Source organism: Lathyrus oleraceus, chromosome 3 (genome assembly GCF_024323335.1).
Source record: "Lathyrus oleraceus cultivar Zhongwan6 chromosome 3, CAAS_Psat_ZW6_1.0, whole genome shotgun sequence".
NCBI lineage: Eukaryota > Viridiplantae > Streptophyta > Magnoliopsida > Fabales > Fabaceae > Lathyrus > Lathyrus oleraceus.
In genome coordinates this window covers 123442330-123462558 of record NC_066581.1, presented here as the reverse complement: position 1 = coordinate 123462558, position 20229 = coordinate 123442330, and the positions used below count along the sequence as shown (strand labels likewise).

The following is a 20229-nucleotide window of genomic DNA, read 5'->3' as shown; positions in this document are numbered from 1 at the left end:
TGTTATCGTATCCACAGGGATTGTAAGATATCACCGCCGTTCGATGGTTGTATTAATCTTAGCTCAATGTAACAATAGGGTTTTGGTTTTAATCAAGTTATCTTGCATAAAAAGTAATAAATGGCGGTAAAAGTTTTGGTTTGAATAAATGAGAAATATTGCCAAAGTTAGGTTTCAATGATCACTTTGCATGTATTTGCTCAGTCAACAATCTTATAAACTCCTTTAGATGATAAATCATTTCACAAAGTCCTCTCAATATGTTTCTCTCGAACACACATTGTGAGTTTTGCCATTTTGATCCATTGTTTCTCTCGAACACAATCTATCAAAATGACAACTTTTTGGTTCAACCTTATGGTGAACAAAATCATTCATTACTATCTCTAGCTAACAAACAAGTTTGGATGAAAACCTAGGTCAAGAGTCGGTAAACATCTCTCGACCATAAACCAACACAAAGAGTTTTAAATAGAAACAAAGTTTTCATCATATATTTACCATTAAAGAGTTTACATATGAGGATCCTTACATTTACACACAAAGCTAGTAATCACCTACATCTAACCTTGACAAATGGATGACTTAGCTACTCATTTTCATGGTAGCTTGGTCGGCAAGTAAGGAAAGAAGGTTGATCAACATCCAAGTCGGATAATCGAAGTTGGATGGGAATCCACCTTCTTTTTGTAGAAGATGGTTCTAAGATGAAGAGAAATGAAAATTAGGGCATAAAAGATCCCCTAGAACAATGCTGTAAAATATCTCTCCAAAGTACAAAAGTGGAAAAAGTTGGTAAAAATTAGGTCTGGTGCTCAAAAGTGGCACCTGCTACTTATAGACCTCTGTTGGGCTGTCATGCTCGCTAGGCGAGCAGAATGGCTCGCCTAACGAGGGTCTAATATGGGCACATAAGGCACCTGCGCCCAGAGAAACAGGGTCTGCTGAACTGTCACGTTCGCCTAGCGAACATACCTTCGCTTAGCGAAGGACACGCTTCAACCTTCGCCCCAGCGAGGTTGAGAGGTTTTGCTACTGGAATGCTCGCTGGGGACTCGCTAGAGCTTCGCCTAGCGAGTGAGTGCTGGCTGCGCTTTTCACCAAAACAGAATGAACTCGCTACCATCTTCGCTATCAGCTCGCCTGGCGAATTTATTGACAATTTACTGGAGCTTTTCGCTTGGCGCTCGCCTAGCGAACCAATGCTTCGCCACAGCCCTCGCCTAGCGAGCAGGCTGATGAATGCTTGTTTGCTTTGGTTCCTTTGCCAACTTTCTTGTGTCTTCAATTTCAATTATTTCATGCCTTCTTTCTGCATAATAACACACAAATCAAAGGCACCAAGCTTGTTTATCAATGTAATGCATTTCATCAAAAACCAAGGTGATTTTGACAATTTTAGCAGGGAAATAGAGTGAAAGATGCCCACATATGATAGCTCAAATAAGCACTTTTGGGCATCTAACAACTCTCCCCAACTAGATTCTTGCTTGTCCTCAAGCAAAGTATGCCTCTTGAAGGACAAGAGGATTTGCTTTAAGAAAATGGTTTCTCAGAAGTTGGATAAACGGCTCAAACACAAGCGAAATCAGCAAATACAAGTTTCCAACGGTTTGAATAAAATAATACACAAGAACTAAAACTTAAATAGCAATGCAAAATATTTATCTATCTACAACAGTACTATTCTGAATGAATCATCCTATCTCTCCTCTTCGAATAAGGAATGAAGATTTTACGCGTTTGCAACCGCGGGATTAATCTCACTCTCTAACAAACAATGAAGAAATCAAATAGATTCATACAATGTCTAACAATTATAAATGGTACTGTGGAAGCATAAAGATCACTAAGGGCTTTTCGGTTGAAGCTTGGTTAGGTTAACAAACAAGGGTCATTTCTAAGGCCATTGAAACGAAAGTGCCGATGCAAAAGTGACATTCACAGTATTATTCACACTACTCGACTTTGTTTCATTTGTTTCTTATTTGAAACCTTCACAACACATATTCCACAACTCAATTTTTATTTTTCAGTATTTTTCTTCCAAGCAAGCATTCATTTTCATTCTTTTTATTTTTGTTCTTTTCTTTCACATCATATATACAAAACAGATGTTTCTTTTCTATATTTTCTATACATATATTTTTCTATGCTTGCTCGGTTTTTCTTTTCTTTTTCAAGAGTATGCTTGCTCGGTTTTTCTTTTCTTTTTCAAGAGTTGTGGTACTTACCGATTCTTTTTCGTTCTCCCCAACTTATTTCTTACTCACCCTAAGTGAATGCTCTTAACTTTTTACGGCAAAAGAACAATAATCAAGATTTTCCGGGTTGTAAAAAAAAAGATTTTTGAGATCTCGCTTTATTTCAAGCCGAGATTCAACTGTTTAAGCTCAAAGGGGTTAACAAATACTCTCTCTGCTCACAGGTAAGTTGTTTTTGGGTGTAGTTGTGCTCAAAAGAAAACAAGTGCCTTGATCATTTCTAATTGCTTCCACAATTTCACAATAATAAAAGACAAAGCATGAATCTCATGAATCAACAAAACTTATTAGAATCCAGCATTTAAGTGTACAATGGAGGTTTCCTCACAATTTGTGGTTTTAAGTTCTAGATGAAACATTCATTCAATTATGTTGCAAAAAGACAATATTCAATTTACCAAAAAGAGTAAAGTTCCTAATGCATTCTAAAATTCTAGCCGAAGGTAACCATGTACCTTAGCTTCATTCACTTGTTTATTCTTATCATTGCCATCCAAGCTCGGATGCACCTTCATTGGGTACTTCTTGAGGAGCAACCAATCTAGAAGGGTTTGCCACTCAATCAACCAAAAATTTATTAAACACACAAAATTGAAAACATAAATAATTAACATTAACTGAAAATATAAATTTGTTCATGGGGGACAAAACACCCCAATAGTACAACACCAAAATCAAGATACAAAATCCGAAAATACAAATAGAATTGACATAAAAGCTGAAAAAATACAAAAACTTAACCCACTAAGGGCTCAGGACTCCTCCTCGCTACCGGCCTCAGAACCGGTAGCCTCATCATCAACATCATCATCATCATCAACAGCATCAGCGCCCACCCCCTCACTATACACTGGCGTGTCCACAGGCCAGTTGGCGTGAAGCAGAAACTGCTCACGCGTCATCAAAGCATGGGCACCACTTCCTTGCAGCTACAACCGCTGCATAGAGTTGTGCATATCCAACATGGCTCTCTGGGATGCCGCCATCCATTCCAAACTGTAATTGCACACAGCTTGGACGTACGGATCAAGTCTAGGAGTAGAAGTACCAGGACCATCAGAAGCCCGAGTACTTCCTGAGGCTGCACTGCCACCGGTAGTCTTTGCTCTACAATATTTGGCCACATACCGATCATCGATAGGTGACGGGATCCTTACCTGCCCACGAGACGGAAGTCTCACCCTTGCCTGAACGCATAAACTCATGATCAAACACGGGAAAGCTAGGGGACAATTAACACGAGCCCCCGACTTAAGCCCGCTCTCGACCACGGACTTCAGCTCATTTGCGATGATCCTCGCCACATCGATCTCGACATTGGTGAGGATGGAATGGACCAAATGTGCCACTGGGATCGGCACAGTAGAGGTGTGTGATTTAGGCTGGATGTTGGTCAAAACCAAGAGCAGTATCAGTTGAGCCATGGGAGTCATGTCCTCCCGGTGATACCTCATTGGAACCCCAGATGGGTTCAGCTCAACCGATTTCCCTGGTAAAAGCAGGGCGGCAGTAATGGCAGGAACATCACGGTGAAGCCTTAGGTCAATGTGGTATTGGTCTCTCTCTTCAGCTCCCAGCTGGAGTGGTTCCCCAAGGATTCGGTTGATAGCATCCCGGTCAAATGGAATTGGACGCCCGGCAACTCTAGATACCCAAGTAAAGGGCTCGTCGTCGTCGGGTAGTGCGTTAGCATAAAATTCACGCACTGTCGCTATGTCGTAATGCTCTAAGGGATTAATCAACCTATCCCAATTCTTCGCGTCAATCAACCCGGCAAAATTTCTGTAAGTGCCCTGTGGGTTGATCAGAAATCGCTTCTCTGGAAGTATTTTTCGCTTCTCCAGAGCGATGTACCGTGCAGCCTGTTTCGGGCCGACAAACTTGTCTTGGTCAAACTGGATAGGCACTGTCCGAGAAGTAGTCGCTCCCTTTCTTTTCTTACCCGCTCCAGACCTTGACTCCATTCTGCAAAATATGAGAGAAAACAACACACACCAAACAAACAGATTAGACATCAAATCATAATTTAAAAGACTGCCATGCTCGCTGCTGCTTCGCCTAGCGAAGTGGCAGCGAACGCTCGCCCCAGGCTCGCCTAGCGAGTGCTAGCGAACCTTACGGGTTTTGGGGTTTTTCAGCATGTTCAGATGGTTCTCCCCCAAAACCCATACTCAATTGGTTCCAACATCAGAACCTAATGATTTCTCAAGCAAATAATCGTTCTATGCTATTGGGGATTACCTATTTGCATGCAAAACCTAAAAATCCCCAATTCCTAAACCTAAAATCCCAATTTGCAAAACCCTAAATACCACATGCAAAGCTAAAGTTTCCCATACTCCACTCATCCTAATTGTTATTCATATTGGAAATTTAGAATTCAAACAACAAGAAAAATGTAGTAGGGCAAACCTTAGTTACACGGATTCGGAAATGTGAAGAGAGTAGAGTTTGCAAATGACCGAATAGAGCAAGTGTTGGTGATATAGATGCAAATGAGAGAGTGTGAAGAGCTTATCAAAAATTCCTCAGCAGAGCCGTACAGAAAATTTTTGAGTTTGGGGCAAAATGGTTGCCCTGCTGATATTTAAATACAAACTGTCATGCAGCGCTCGCTGCTGCCTCGCCTAGCGAGCAGCTAGCGAACTTGCTCGCTACTGCCTCGCCTAGCGAGCTGCAAGCGAGCATGACAGCAAGTGCTTTTATCAAATGCAGCACTTGCAAGTTCATCCAGAACAGTTTTATCACAAGGTAACCCAACACAACACAACACAAAAACAGTAAATACTTACAATGTTGGGATGCCTCCCAACAAGCGCTTGTTTAACGTCGGCTAAGCTCGACGGTGCGATGCTCACAGAGGAGCATCGAGCGGTAGAGCACAGCTCTCGCGATCCACATGACCGCCGAGATAAATTTTCAATCGTTGGCCATTCACTGTCCAACTATCTTTCTGGTCTATGTCTTCAATGACAATAGCCCCATATTCCTTTACTTCTTTCACCCGAAATGGCCCCGACCATTTTGATTTCAACTTCCCGGGAAACAATTTCAACCGGGAGTTGAACAATAGGACCAATTGTCCGGGCACAAATTCTTTGTTACGGAGCTTCTTGTCGTGATACTTCTTTGCCTTTTCCTTGTACAACCAACTTGAGTGGTATGCGGCATTGCGCATCTCCTCCAACTCCAGTAGTTGTACCTTCCTTTTGTTACCGGCCAACTCATGTTCAAAATTTAAAAACTTTAGGGCCCACAAGGCCTTGTGCTCCAATTCAACCGGCAAATGGCAAGTTTTACCAAATACCAATTGAAATGGAGTTAGGCCAATTGGAGCCTTAAAGGCCGTACGGTAGGCCCATAATGCTTCGTCCAATTTTTGGGACCACTCCTTTTTTGAATTAGACACGGTTTTTTCGAGGATTCTCTTAATCTCTCGATTAGAGACCTCAGCTTGCCCGTTAGCCTGAGGGTGGTACGGAGTTGTCACCCTATGCGATACACCTTAATGTTTTAAAATAGTTTCCAAAGGTGCATTACAAAAGTGTGACCCTCCGTCACTTATCAACACTCGGGGGGTTCCGAAACGGGAGAATATGTTTTTCTTCAAAAAATTTATCACCGTTTTGGCATCCGCCCGAGGTGAGGCGATCGCCTCAACCCACTTAGAGACATAATCAACAGCGACAAGCATGTACTCATTCCCATAAGAGGGTGGGAAAGGTCCTACAAAATCTATGCCCCAACAATCAAATACTTCCACTTCTTGGATATTTTGGAGAGGCATCTCATCTCTCTTACCTATCCCACCGCTTCTTTGGCAACTGTCACAACTTTGCGCATGGGTATGTGCGTCTTTGAAAATAGTTGGCCAATAAAATCCCGATTGAAGAATTTTAGTGGCCGTTCTAACCCCATTATAATGTCCGCCATAAGGCGAGTTGTGACAATGCCAAAGGATGCTCTGGGCTTTATCACCAGTTACGCATCTCCTTAATAGGTTATCACTACCCAACTTAAACAAGTATGGGTCATCCCAAACATAATACTTCGCATCCGAAAGGAACTTCCTTTTTTGGTTCGAAGTTAGGTCGGCAGGCACAAAACCACTAGCCTTGTGGTTCGCAAAGTCTGCAAACCACGGCCTAACTTGAACCGTAAACAATTTTTCATCAGGAAATTCTTCCCGGATTTCCTTTTCAGACGCGGTAACCTCCACGTTCACTAATCGGGATAAATGATCCGCTACCAAGTTTTCCGACCCCTTCTTGTCTTTGATTTCCACATCGAATTCTTGTAACAAGAGGATCCAACGGATGAGCCTTTGCTTCGAATCCGGTTTGGTTAGCAGATATTTAATCGCCGCGTGGTCGGTATACACAACGACTTTAGACCCTATAAGATAAGACCTAAACTTTTCTAGCGCATACACTATTGCAAGTAGTTCTTTTTCCGTTGTGGCATAATTTATTTGAGCCTCGTTAAGAACCTTACTCGCATAATGTATCGCATGGAAAGTTTTGTCTTTTCTTTGGCCAAGTACCGCTCCAACAGCATAGTCACTCGCGTCACACATTAGTTCAAAATTTTCATTCCAATCGGGGGCGACTATTATTGGAGCGGTAACCAATTCTTCTTTTAAAACCTCAAAAGCTTGCAAACAATCTTCGGTGAAGAGAAATACCTGGTCCTTGGCGAGCAAATTGCTCAAAGGCTTAGCCACCTTTGAGAAGTCCTTGATAAAGCGCCGGTAGAACCCCGCGTGCCCCAAAAAGCTACGGATGCCCTTCACATTCACCGGAGGGGGTAATTTTTCAATTACTTCAACCTTAGCTCTATCCACTTCAAGCCCCCTTCTAGAGACTTTGTGGCCTAGCACGATCCCCTCGGTCACCATGAAGTGACACTTCTCCCAATTAAGCACCAAATTGGTTTTCACACATCTTTCCAACACCGTCTTCAAATTTGCCAAGCATAGACTAAACGTCCCACCAAATACCGAGAAGTCATCCATGAAGACTTCCATTGTTTTCTCTATCAGATCGGCAAAAATGGCTTGGACACATCGTTGGAAGGTCGCCGGTGCATTGCACAGCCCAAAGGGCATTTTTCGGTATGCGAACACTCCAAACGGACACGTGAAAGCCGTCTTCTCATGATCAACCGGGTCAACCGCAATTTGGTTGTACCCGGAGTAGCCGTCCAAAAAACAATAGTATTGTTGGCCCGATAGTCTTTCGAGCATTTGATCCATAAATGGGAGTGGAAAATGGTCCTTTCGAGTCGCGGTATTCAACCGTCTATAATTTATACACATTCTCCACCCCGTTGCAACTTTAGTGGGGATCAATTCGTCCTTGTCATTTCGGATTACGGTCATTCCACCCTTCTTCGGAACCACGTGCACGGGACTAACCCATGGACTATCCGAGATCGGTGTCATACCCCGATTTTGCTCCTGATTTTTTTTGGCATGCTTGGCCTAACCTAATTTTGGTTTTACATGAGGTTTGGTTTTGATCCAAAGTCATGGTGTTGTGATTGTGGATACCCCTATGGTCTGGGTCATCTGAACAACCAAGTTTCTTGTGTTTCTAGCCACTTGTCAGTCATGTTTGTTGGTTCATGGATACTATGTCAAAACCCTAGCCTTGTGGTCTCATTTGATGTTTTTGTTCATATATATTATTAGTCAAGTTATTTTCTTTTTCAAAGTCAAGCACTCAAGTCATAAACAAAACAATTTGGAAACCAGCTTCAAACCATTTTGTTAATCCATTTCCATTTATTTCATGTCTTTGTAAACCATTACATGTGAATCCCTACAAAAAAATATGAAATTTGGCATTTTTGACCAACTGTTGACTTTGGTCAACAGTTGACTTTTTGGTCAACTTTGACCAAAGTCAACCCAATTTCATTAAACCCTAAATTCACCCATAATTGTCCATTGAATTCCATTTACAAAGAAAATACAAAAAGAAAATACATTTTAACCATTTGTTGACTTTGGTCAACAGTTGACTTTCTGGTCAACTTTGACCAAAGTCAACCTTCCCATTTTTTTTGACCATCAAAAACCTAACCTAACCTAATTTGCCTTGATTCTTCATCCAATCCCCATGCTTGGTGAGATCTTTCTCTTGTTTGCTTCCATTGCAAGTAATGCATTTTTGTATACCATGTCACTTTGGCATTTTGGAACCATTGACCCTTGGCTTTGGTTGGTCCCTAACAGATTTCCAAAGAGTTCCCTAACAACGTGAGTTTGTCTCTTGCCCATCACTCTTGGCTTGAACCTGAAACAATGCAGCATAACCATGCAAATACATGACCTAACCAATGGAGACACTATGCTACCCCTGCTGCTGCAGCAGTTCATGCTACAACCTACTGCACACACTTTGCCTTGTCTATTATTCTGTAGCAGCACCATAAGCACATAACCAGTGGAGCCTATACTTGACTTTGAGTTTGTCATGATGATAATGGCATGGAAGCTGCAACCTGGAAACCCCTGCTCACAATCCAACACAACAATGGCGGTTTCATGACGGTTAACAGCTGAATGGCTAGTGGGGTTTTGAACTGTCTTCGGCGGATGAATTTGAAGAGAAGTTTCCACCTTTGGCTGGCGGCATCGCATTCAGAAGAGCAACTCCTACATGGGCCTGCTTTAAAGCTCCAACATCATTGGTTCCATCCCCGCACATCAATGTTACCCGTCCAACTGTTTTGAAAGTGGTCAAGATAAGTTCCTTTCGCTCAGGAGCAACTCTAGCAAAAGAAAAACTTTCACATAAGGGATGACCAGAAGATGAGCTGATGTTTGTTGCAACATCTCAACGCAATCAACTCCAACTTGCAATAAACCAACATTACCACATAAGCATAAAACCAACTGCAGCAGCACCACATGAGTGTGCTCATTCCTTGCTCACAATACACCACATTACAAGGCCAAATCTCCATGATTTAACCAACAAAAGGCCATAACAAACCTACAATTGGCCCTGCAGTAGACAAAAAAAACATGAATGGAAGCCACAATAGTTTTACCCAAAACCGAAACTATTTGTAGATTGAAACAGGCAAAATGAAGACTTACTGGTTTCACCGTGGCATTAACAATAGGCTTGATGAATATTGTTGGTTAAGAATCAGATGAAGTTCTATTACGGTTATTTTACCCTTCGGCTGGAAATTCGAGATTGGTTCCTACTGTCATGAAATTTTCCAGGTTGGATTTCTGGTACAGGCATTTATGCAAAGGTTTGAGTTCAGTCCTAATATTGCATCTCATAGCCTTCAGTTAGGTCCAGAAAGTGAATCAAATGAAACTAGAGCTGATGTTGAGTCTCACTTGCATTCATCAAAATATGATAACAATGGTAGCCACTTTCAGAGGCTGCAGTATCAAGTAACAAAATTGTTTAAGGGCTTTTCAAGTCCACCTGATGTTGAAAATGAAAACATGCCGGAGTCAAACTATGGCCAATTATCAATCTACATCAATAGCAGGAAAACAGCCGAGTAAGATTTACGGTGCATGAGCTGAAGGTTACGGTCATTACCTATCAAAACAGAAGCGGAACGGTGAGGTAAAAGTTGAAGTCAGCCGCCAATTCGTGTCGGCATAGCAGCACCCTGCAATACCAAAGCCATTCATTAAAATTTCCCAAGAGTTTCGGACATCCAGATTTTCAAAAGTTGAATTCAGAACTAGAGCCAAAGCAACAACATACCTGTAACACACTTGTTGTAATGCCATGAACCAAATATAATACAGCCTGCTGCAACCATGTAAAACCCGTATCAAGTTGATACCAAATCTATCAAACCAATAACCCAATAACCATCATGGAATCCTGTCACGATTTCCCCTACAAATCCAGCTGCAATGCCCGTAACGGTTCCTTCTCCTATACCTGCTGTTACAATATCCTGTCAACAAATTCCTACAAAGCCTTGGTCCTGCCGCCAAGCATCAACAGCCTGCAAAACCGACGAACACATTGTACACCAAACCAACAGCCTCTTCTTTTTAGATCTTACTACAAGCTTTCAGCATTGTTGAAAATGACTTCAGACAGAACAAAGGTGGTTCAGTTCCAGCCACACACAATGTTCATCAATAGGGTTGGATGTAGTCTCTGCCTACAGCAATCTGATACTCAGTCTGTCGTATGGATACATCCCACTGATCCTCCAAAACCATTTGAGTGGCAGTCGTCAGCTAAAGTTGAACTTTTGAAGTTACGGATAGATGGCTACAAATGGAGTACACCATTCCGTGTAGGTTATGAAGGTATAATGCACATTAGTTTGGAAAAAGATGTTGGAGATGAAACAATGCAATTAAGGGTTGCAGTAAGAAGTGGTGCTAAGAGATCACGATTTGAAGTGGTTTTTCGTCTGAATTCATTGTCAAGTCCTTACAGAGGTGAAAATCGTTCGATGTTCCTACCCATTCGTTTTCGTCAAGCTGATGGTATCGGTGATTCCTGGCAACTGCTGCTTCCAAACTCTGTTGCTTCTTTTCTGTGGGAAGATCTTGGTAGGAGATGTTTGTTGGAACTCTTGGTAGATGGTACTGACCAAATGAAATCACTGAAGTACGATATCGATGAAATTTCTGATCACACGCCTGTCCATGTAGCAGAAGGACCAACCAGAGCGTTGCGTGTTACAATTGTAAAGGAAGAGAAAACCAATGTTGTTAGGATCAGTGATTGGATGCCTGAAACTGAACCTATAGGAGTTATGAGCCGAAGACATTCATCATCAGTGAATGATTCTCAAAAGCAACAGCTAATGTCAGATACGGACTTTGAGTTTCACATCAATGTTGATCTTGCTGAGTTTGGGGTGTCTATTGTTGATCATACACCAGAGGAAATTTTGTACCTGTCTGTTCAGAATCTTGTTCTGGCATATTCAACCGGTTCGGGATCCGGAATCAGTAGATTCAAACTCAAAATGTGTGGGCTACAAGTGGACAACCAACTGCCATTACCTCAATTTCTTCCGTTTGGTAATCCATAGACAGTGTGAGGATTTGGATTGTCTTGGCCAATGGCCAAACAATCAGATAAGTTACAGTTGGAATGTATGGGGACTGGTTTATGCATTGTTGTCTTTGTTTTAACCGGCGCCGAAGTTCTCACTGTTTGAACTTGTTGGTGTCCCACTGGAGAGAATTATGCAGGGTATGCTGAAGTTTACGTATGTGGATTGTTTGTGCAGATTGTATGCGGCATGGATGCCGTGATGAGTATGCTTGCTTCAACTTCCTGCTGGAGCAATAAACCAACTGGGAAAGGCCATATTGACGTATTTGTACGCGACAATTGAACCGAAACTACTTTAAGTCAGCCAATGTATTACAGACATCCCCATGAAATCCAATCCGTGTTTTAACCGTAACCTTCCATGTTCCATTTTGATCCTTGAATAACCAGTGATGAACCTGTGAAACCATGACAAAACAATGCATAAGTTCAAAATTAGTATGGCTACATAATGCACATCAAAATTAAGACATGTCCACAACCTACCAAACATGAATAAGATTGCAGCAAACCAAGCTCACCATTTTTTTTACTGCGGTAAAAAAGGGGACACATTAATCAGTCAATTTGCAAAACCTACAGTGCAAAATCATTAACCAACAGTCAGAGGGCAAAGTCCAAAAACATCCCAAATTGGTATGAGGTCAAAGCAGAGAGGAAAGTTTGTGAAGGATACCTTTTCTTGAATCTAACATGGATAGGGCAATTCAATTTCTGAGCATCCAAAGTGCTTTGCAGAGCTACTTTTGAACACAAGGGCACCAATTTGTAACCCTAATTCACAGAAGTATAAAGAGCAAGGTAGAATCAGTAAAAGAGGACAACAAAACCCTAGAGAGAACACAGAGAGCTGGAGGCGAAAATCTGAGAAGAAACCCTAAAATCCCAAAATCAATTACCTGGAGGCCAGCTTCTTCGTGTCCTTCACCACCACCGCCGTGACACTTTATAAGTACTTCTCGTTCTTTCTTTTTATCTTTCTCATGTGCTTGTTGTTGAAATTATTGTGTGAGCTGAGAGTGATTGAGAGGGGTTCGTTGAGAACGAGAGTGGCATTGAGAGAAATGTGAAGTTTGGTGAGTGTTGATGAACATTACCGAGAGAAGAGAGAGTGAAGGAGTGAGCTTGGGAAGGTTGAGTTCGTGAGGTGGGGAGGAAGATGACGATGAAGACGAACCTCTGTATTTCCATTTTCTTTTTTCTTTCTTTTTAATTAATTCTTTTATTATTTAATTTATTTCATTTTTAACACAAAAATCAGAAAAATGTATATGCTTTTATTTTCTTTTATTATTATTATTTACTTTTTATTTATTTAGCTTATTTTGTTTTTTAACCGAGATAATAAAAAACCCTTAAAAATATTTATTTTGTTTTTTTTATTTTAAATCTTTTTTTTAGCCCGGTTCATATATTTAACATAGTATATCAGTAGCAAATATTGTTGAGTGGTCTAGTGGAAAGAGGTTAGTTTTATAATATTAAATGGGGAGGGTTCAATACTCATGTGTGACACTTTTTGCTTTTTGTTTGATTGTATTTTCCTTTAGCATTTTTATTCTTTTAGTATTTTGTTAATATCTGTTTTTTATGTTTATTATAATTTCATTTGTTAATAATGCATAGTTATTGTATTTGAATTTAGTTCAAAAAACCATTTTTCTCAAACTATAAAAATCATACTTTTCTCGATTTAATATCGAGCCCATTTTTTCCACCCTTTTGTAAGTCGATTGCTTTTAAGCATCGCCATCAACCTCACATAGCTTACTCTTGGGCTTTCTTACAATGAGCCGGTTCCCTTACACTTACACGTTGTTTAATGCTCATTCATTTCTTTTCTTTGATTATTTGATTTGATCACATGTTTGTTTAAATATTTTACTTGTGTGATTAACTGTGGCCTACTTGTATGGTGTATGAGGCATATACTTATATTGTTTGATTGCCATGACAACCCCCATTCATAACAAATGTATCCCTCTCCCATGAAATGTATAATATTTATTTTTTTATTCTTTATTCATCTGTTAATACAAGAATTAAAATGAACATTCGATAACCATTTCAAAGCAAGATCAAAACCTCGATCCAACGTCGAGTAATCATTTTTTCAAAACCTAACAGAACCTGCACGTATTCATCCACCCTTTTGTAAGTCGATTGCTTTATGCATCGCCATCAACCTTGTAAGTCGATTGCTTCATGCATCGCCATCTACCCTTATCCCTAACACTTCTCCTCGCTCCTTTCGTCGATTCTTGTTCCGATTAGGTAGCACCCATTAGATAGAACCCTTTGTATGATAACATAGGTAGTTTTCCCATATCCTTTTGTATGATAACATAGGTAGAATTCCCATTTTCTTTGCATGCTAACATTAGGTAGATGTTCCCATTTGTAAATCCTAACACTTAAGTACATATTGCATGACAACTTTAGGGCAGAGCTTCCTCACTTCTAGACCTTTCTGAGCGTCTCCGATCCTGTGGCATGTAGTCCATCCTATTGCAAAGAGGTAATTGCCTAAGACTCGATTCAGCGAGCTGCGACACCTACTGCTAGGGCGTGGACACATTGCCCACTCTCTTTTGACACAACTGGTGTCCTCCTTATCTAAGTCCATATTCAGATGGCAACCCCTATGTAGGGGAACTACATCGCCCTGATCCTTGTTCCAGACGAGGTATGTACGCAGGTGGTCGTGCGAGACCACTCCGGGCACCTTTCTTTTTTCTTTTTGTGTGTGCTTGACAGTTATAGGCTCGAGTTCCCGACTCCCTATTAACTTGTTTGGTTGTTGTGTGCTTGGAAGCTGATGTAAGTCCATTAAGTGGCATTCGGGTTCCAGTGTGGTTTTGTTGGGTTCGGATGCTGATGTAAGTCCAGTGATTGGCAGTCGGGCTCCACGTTTGCCTTTTGTGTGTGTTTTGGTTCGGATGCTGATGTAAGTCCAGTGATTGGCATTCAGGCTCCATGTTTGCCTGCTTGTGTGTTTGTTTGTTTTGCCCTTTGTAGCCGAACTACGGCAACTCTGATTCTCATGTTCAGATGAGATACGTAGGCACAAGATGCGATGTCTTGCCGAGTTTGACTAACGACTAACAACTAATCCTTGTTTTCTTTCGCCCTCGTTGCGATTCTTTTCTCTCGCCCTCGTTGCGATCGAGACCTTCCCTTTCTCTTGCCCTAGTTGCAATCGAGACATTTGTTCCCGTAGTTAGCTGAACTACGTTTTGCTCTGATTCTCATTCCCGATGAGATACGTAGGCATAAGACGCGATGTCTTAGCGAGCACACTTATCCTTAACCCCTAGGTAGCCGAGCTACGAAGACTCTGATTCTCATTCCAGATGAGATACGTATGCAGTGGATGCGACATCCGTGCGAGTCATTTTTCTTTGACCCCTTCTTTTAGTAAATAGTACATTAGATAAACATACACCCTTTAGACAGAAACAACAAGAGTGGATCCCGTAGAGTACTACGGATGCGTAGGGGTGCTAATACCTTCCTTTCGCATAATCGACTCCCGAACCCAAGATTTGGTTGCGAGACCTTGTCTTTTCCTTTCCTTTTCTCCAGGTTTACTTCGAGCGTTTCCTTTCCCTCCTTTGGGATAAATAACGCACGGTGGCGACTCTTCTGTCATTTTCTTTCGCCGGTTGTTTTTTTTCGCAGACCGTATTTTTCGGGTTGCGACAATCGGGTAAATCATTCCCGCATCCAATAGCTTCACCACTTCCTTTCTTACAACCTCCTTCATCGTAGGATTTAAGCGGCGTTGTGGTTGAGCCACCGGCTTAAAATCTTCCTCCATCAAAATCTTGTGCATACAATAGGATGGACTAATTCCTTTTAGATCGGAAAGAGTCCAACCCATAGCTTCTTGATTGGTTTTTAGCACAATGATTAGACGGGCTTCTTCTTCTTTTGTCAAAAGGTTGCTTATGATGACCGGCTTTGCCTCGATCTCATCTAGAAACACATACTTCAAAGTCGAAGGTAACACTTTTAATTCAATTGGCGCTTTTTCATCAATGACCTCCTTCTTCAAGTTTTCCTCCTCTACTTCCCATGGTTGTAGGTCGTCGAAACTATCAAGTTCCTTTAAGCATTCCTCAAGAGCTAGCTCTTCTTCCACAGTGAAAACCTCCAATGAGTCGTCAAGAGCTAACTCCATAAGAGATATCTCATGAATATGCTTTGAAACCTCCATAATAGCGTCTTCGATCACATCGATGCGAAAGCTATCATTTCTATCTTTGGAATGCTTCATTGCCTCGAATAGATCGAATGTGACTTCCTCATTTTGAACTCGCACCTTCATTAAACCGTCATCAACATCTATCATCATTCTCGCGGTCTTCATGAATGGTCGGCCCAAGATGAGCGGAGCATCATCATCTTCCTCCATATCAATAACAATAAAATCAACCGGGAAAAAGAATTTGTCGACCTTCACCAAAACATCTTGGGCTACGCCATGAGGATGGGTTGTCGATTTATCCGCCAATTGCAACGTCATTCGGATGGACTTAATCTCAATGTTGCCAAGCCTCTTGATAATTGACAAAGGTATAAGATTAATGCTCGACCCCAAGTCAATAAGTCCCTTCCCGACATACACGTCACCAATTTTAACCGGCAATGTAACTCTTCCTGGATCAACCTCTTTCTTAGGAAGCGTCCTTTGAATAATGGCACTACAGCTCGCATCAAGGACGATGGTCTCCGGTTCCGTATACCTCCGCTTTTTGGTTAGTATGTCCTTCATGAATTTAGCATACTTGGGCATTTGTTCCAAGGCTTCGGCAAACGGAATGTTGATTTGCAACTGTTTAAAAATATCCATGAACCGGGCGTAATGCCGTTCATTCTCCCTTTTGGAAGGAGCATGAGGATAAGGAAGGTTTTGGATAGGAGTAGCGCTCACTACCTCCTTTCCCTTTGCAATTCTAGCACTCTTCCATCTAGGCTTTTTCACTACCTCCCTTATTACCTCATCACTTGTATTTTTTTCCATCTCCACACCTTTCTCTTTTTCAAATTCACCATTATTTTTATTCTTTTCAACTTCTTCCTCATCACTCCACACTCCTACTTCACCATCAACATTTTCCTCCACTATTTCCTCCTCAATTTCTTTTTCTTTCTCTCTTTGTTCACTCTCAACTCTTTTTTTATTCTCACTACCCAACTCCCTCCCACTTCTCGTCATAATCGCCTTACAATGTGCATTAGGATTTGTTTGCGTGTTTGCCGAAAAGGAAGGACCGGTTTGTTGTTCCGCGAGTTGCTTAGCAAGTTGCCCAACTTGAGTCTCGAGATTTTTTATGGCCGCGTCGTTGCTCTTTTGGTTAGCCATTGACATTTGCATGAATTGCGTCAATGTCTCTTCCAATTTAGAAGTTACGACCGGCGGTTGTTGAGGTTGAGGTTGATAAGGATTTTGGGGAGGGTTTTGACGGCTAGAAGAACCACCTCCATAACCTTGGTTATGATAATAGTTGCTTCTAGGTTGGAACCCTTGGTTCCCTTGGAATTGTTGTTGTTGATTTTGAGGGTGCGGTTGATAAGGTTGTTGTTGTTGTTGTTGTTGTTGTCTCGGTTGATAGTCCCGTTGATTGGCCATGTAGTTTACTTCGTCAAAACCGGGAGGTGGACAAAATCCGGTGTCATGTTCACCTTTACAAAGTTCACAACAAGCTATTTGTTTAGCTTTTGACGGTTCTCTTAACTCTTTGATTTGTTGCGTTAAGAGTTCCACTTGTTGTGAGATGAGCTTGTTTTGGGCAAGGATGGCATCGTTCGTCCCAAGCTCAAGCACTCCCGCCTTCTTCAAAGAATTTCCTCGACTTTGAATCTAAAGATCATTCAAAGCCATTCGATTTATAATGTTCGTGGCTTCTTCGGCACTTTTTGACAATAAAGAGCCACCCGAGGTAGCATCCAACAACGTTTTGCAGTTTGGTTGAAGTCCATTTCTGAAGATATGGATTTGAGTCATTTCATCAAATCCATGCCCTTTACATTTCCGAAGCATGGACTTGAATCTTTCCCACGCTTCATTCAAAGATTCACTGGTTCCTTGTGAAAACACCGAGATGGCCGTCTTGGATTCCATGAACCGGTTATGGGAGAAGAATCTTTCTATGAATTTCTCTTCTAAGACGTTCCAGTCTGTCATTACGGCTGGTGTTTGATCTAGGTACCAATCCTTTGCTTTACCGAGCAAAGCGTGGGGAAATAATTGTCTGAACAACGGAAGCTCCTGAGCCTGATCCACTCCGGCAGCCAATGCTATCTCATAAAATTTTGTGAGAAAAGCAAATGGGTCTTCATGGTCCATTCCGGTGAATGAACTTCCATATAATAGATTTAGAGTTCCCGTTTTCATCTCAGCTTGCCTTCCGGTGTGGTTGGCAAACTGAGCGGTGTTCCTTGGACTATTGATGCATGGAGTAGAAATAGGTGGTGGTGGTTGTGGCTCCATGTTTGGTATGAATGGTGGTGGATTTGTGGTTGAAGAACTTTCTCCTTGCTCTTGGCGTTGTCTAGCCTGTTGCCTCCTACGTCTCGTTTTGCTATTGAGCCTCCTTGCGGTTCTCTCGATCTCAGGATCAAAAAGAAGTTCGTCCACAGGGATTTGCCCTCGCATAAAACGTAAGTTGCACACTAAACCAAACAAATTACAAGCACAAGTCAAAAATTCACAAGCTAAAACTTAAACAACCATTGCGATGCTCGCAATATCAATTTACAATCCCCGGCAACGGCGCCATTTTGTTGAAAGTATATTTCGTGTCGGGTTTTTGTTATCGTATCCACAGGGATTGTAAGATATCACCGCCGTTCGATGGTTGTATTAATCTTAGCTCAATGTAATAATAGGGTTTTGGTTTTAATCAAGTTATCTTGCATAAAAAGTAATAAATTGCGGTAAAAGTTTTGGTTTGAATAAATGAGAAATATTGCCAAAGTTAGGTTTCAATGATCACTTTGCATGTATTTGCTCGGTCAACAATCTTATAAACTCCTTTAGATGATAAATCATTTCACAAAGTCCTCTCAATATGTTTCTCTCGAACACACATTGTGAGTTTTGCCATTTTGATCCATTGTTTCTCTCGAACACAATCTATCAAAATGACAACTTTTTGGTTCAACCTTATGGTGAACAAAATCATTCATTACTATCTCTAGCTAACAAACAAGTTTGGATGAAAACCTAGGTCAAGAGTCGGTAAACATCTCTCGATCATAAACCAACACAAAGAGTTTTAAATAGAAACAAAGTTTTCATCATATATTTACCATTAAAGAGTTTACATATGAGGATCCTTACATTTACACACAAAGCTAGTAATCACCTACATCTAACCTTGACAAATGGATGACTTAGCTACTCATTTTCATGGTAGCTTGGTCGGCAAGTAAGGAAAGAAGGCTGATCAACATCCAAGTCGGATAATCGAAGTTGGATGGGAATCCACCTTCTTTTTGTAGAAGATGGTTCTAAGATGAAGAGAAATGAAAATTAGGGCATAAAAGATCCCCTAGAACAATGCTGTAAAATATCTCTCCAAAGTACAAAAGTGGAAAAAGTTGGTAAAAATTAGGTCTGGTGCTCAAAAGTGGCACCTGCTACTTATAGACCTCTGCTGGGCTGTCATGCTCGCTAGGCGAGCAGAATGGCTCGCCTAGCGAGGGTCTAATATGGGCACATAAGGCACCTGCGCCCAGAGAAACAGGGTCTGCTGAACTGTCATGTTCGCCTAGCGAACATACCTTCGCTTAGCGAAGGACACGCTTCAACCTTCGCCCCAGCGAGGTTGAGAGGTTTTGCTACTGGAATGCTCGCTGGGGACTCGCTAGAGCTTCGCCTAGCGAGTGAGTGCTGGCTGCGCTTTTCACCAAAACAGAATGAACTCGCTACCACCTTCGCTGTCAGCTCGCCTGGCGAATTTATTGACAATTTACTGGAGCTTTTCGCTTGGCGCTCGCCTAGCAAACCAATGCTTCGCCATAGCCCTCGCCTAGCGAGCAGGCTGATGAATGCTTGTTTGCTTTGGTTCCTTTGCCAACTTTCTTGTGTCTTCAATTTCAATTATTTCATGCCTTCTTTCTGCATAATAACACACAAATCAAAGGCACCAAGCTTGTTTATCAATGTAATGCATTTCATCAAAAACCAAGGTGATTTTGACAATTTTAGCAGGGAAATAGAGTGAAAGATGCCCACATATGATAGCTCAAATAAGCACTTTTGGGCATCTAACAGCTACCAGTACCACAAAAAATTAAATCTGATATAAACATAACGATGTGGGGTCGTTGAATCTTAACGTAAATCAAAATGACAAATTGTTAACGCATAATCGGTCATCGCAAGTCAAATCAAGAAGAAACAATATAATAAAATCAAATAGAAACACAAAGTTGCAAATCAAAATGTGAATTGGTAAGCACAAAAAAAATGGATTACCGCAATGCTAAACCATCGGACGCATGTAAAAATTGAAATGCAAGATAACTGATTGAAAAATCGCACGTAAGCCAATAAAATTAACCATTAGCTTGTTACACTTAACGTGATCATCGCAAGACGGATCTAAATCTCACGACAACCAAATTAAAAAACAATAAGAAAAAACACAAAGCCGAAATACAACACGTTAAGCAAAAAACCAACAATGTTGCTAATGTAAGAATGCGATCATCGTAACCAGATCGAAATGACATAAATGTCACACATCATGCACACATATACGCAAGACATGATTAGATCCGAACAACATAATCAAAGCATAAATAAAACAACAGTATCTCATGCAGATTTTATATTTCATTATTCAACAATGTTAGAGTATTTCTACGTCAGATCAACGTAA

The 20229-nt window shown here is 41.2% G+C and overlaps 1 protein-coding gene and 1 long non-coding RNA gene across 2 annotated transcripts; one reads left to right on the top strand and one right to left on the bottom strand.

Annotated features, from left to right (window-relative positions):
• The first annotated feature begins 10124 nt into the window (after positions 1 to 10124).
• Positions 10125 to 11583, top strand: LOC127125737 (uncharacterized). Its single transcript, XM_051054542.1, has 2 exons — positions 10125 to 11298; positions 11511 to 11583. The coding sequence occupies exons 1-2, from the start codon at positions 10125 to 10127 to the stop codon at positions 11570 to 11572; spliced, it is 1236 nt and encodes a 411-aa protein (XP_050910499.1). The 3' UTR covers positions 11573 to 11583.
• Positions 11584 to 11592: 9 nt separating this feature from the next.
• On the bottom strand, positions 11593 to 12283 carry LOC127125736 (uncharacterized). Its single transcript, XR_007804794.1, has 4 exons — positions 12235 to 12283; positions 12012 to 12109; positions 11857 to 11911; positions 11593 to 11733 (listed from the first exon to the last, which is right to left on the bottom strand). It is a non-coding gene; the product is annotated as an uncharacterized LOC127125736 (long non-coding RNA).
• Positions 12284 to 20229: the final 7946 nt, after the last annotated feature.

Excerpts from the sequence above, each read along its gene's own strand:
- LOC127125737 (XM_051054542.1), top strand. The coding sequence starts at position 10,125 with ATGGAATCCTGTCACGATTTCCCCTACAAATCCAGCTGCAATGCCCGT. Across the intron at positions 11,299-11,510 it reads ACCTCAATTTCTTCCGTTTG|ATTGTATGCGGCATGGATGC; the intron begins GTAATCCATAGA and ends TTGTTTGTGCAG.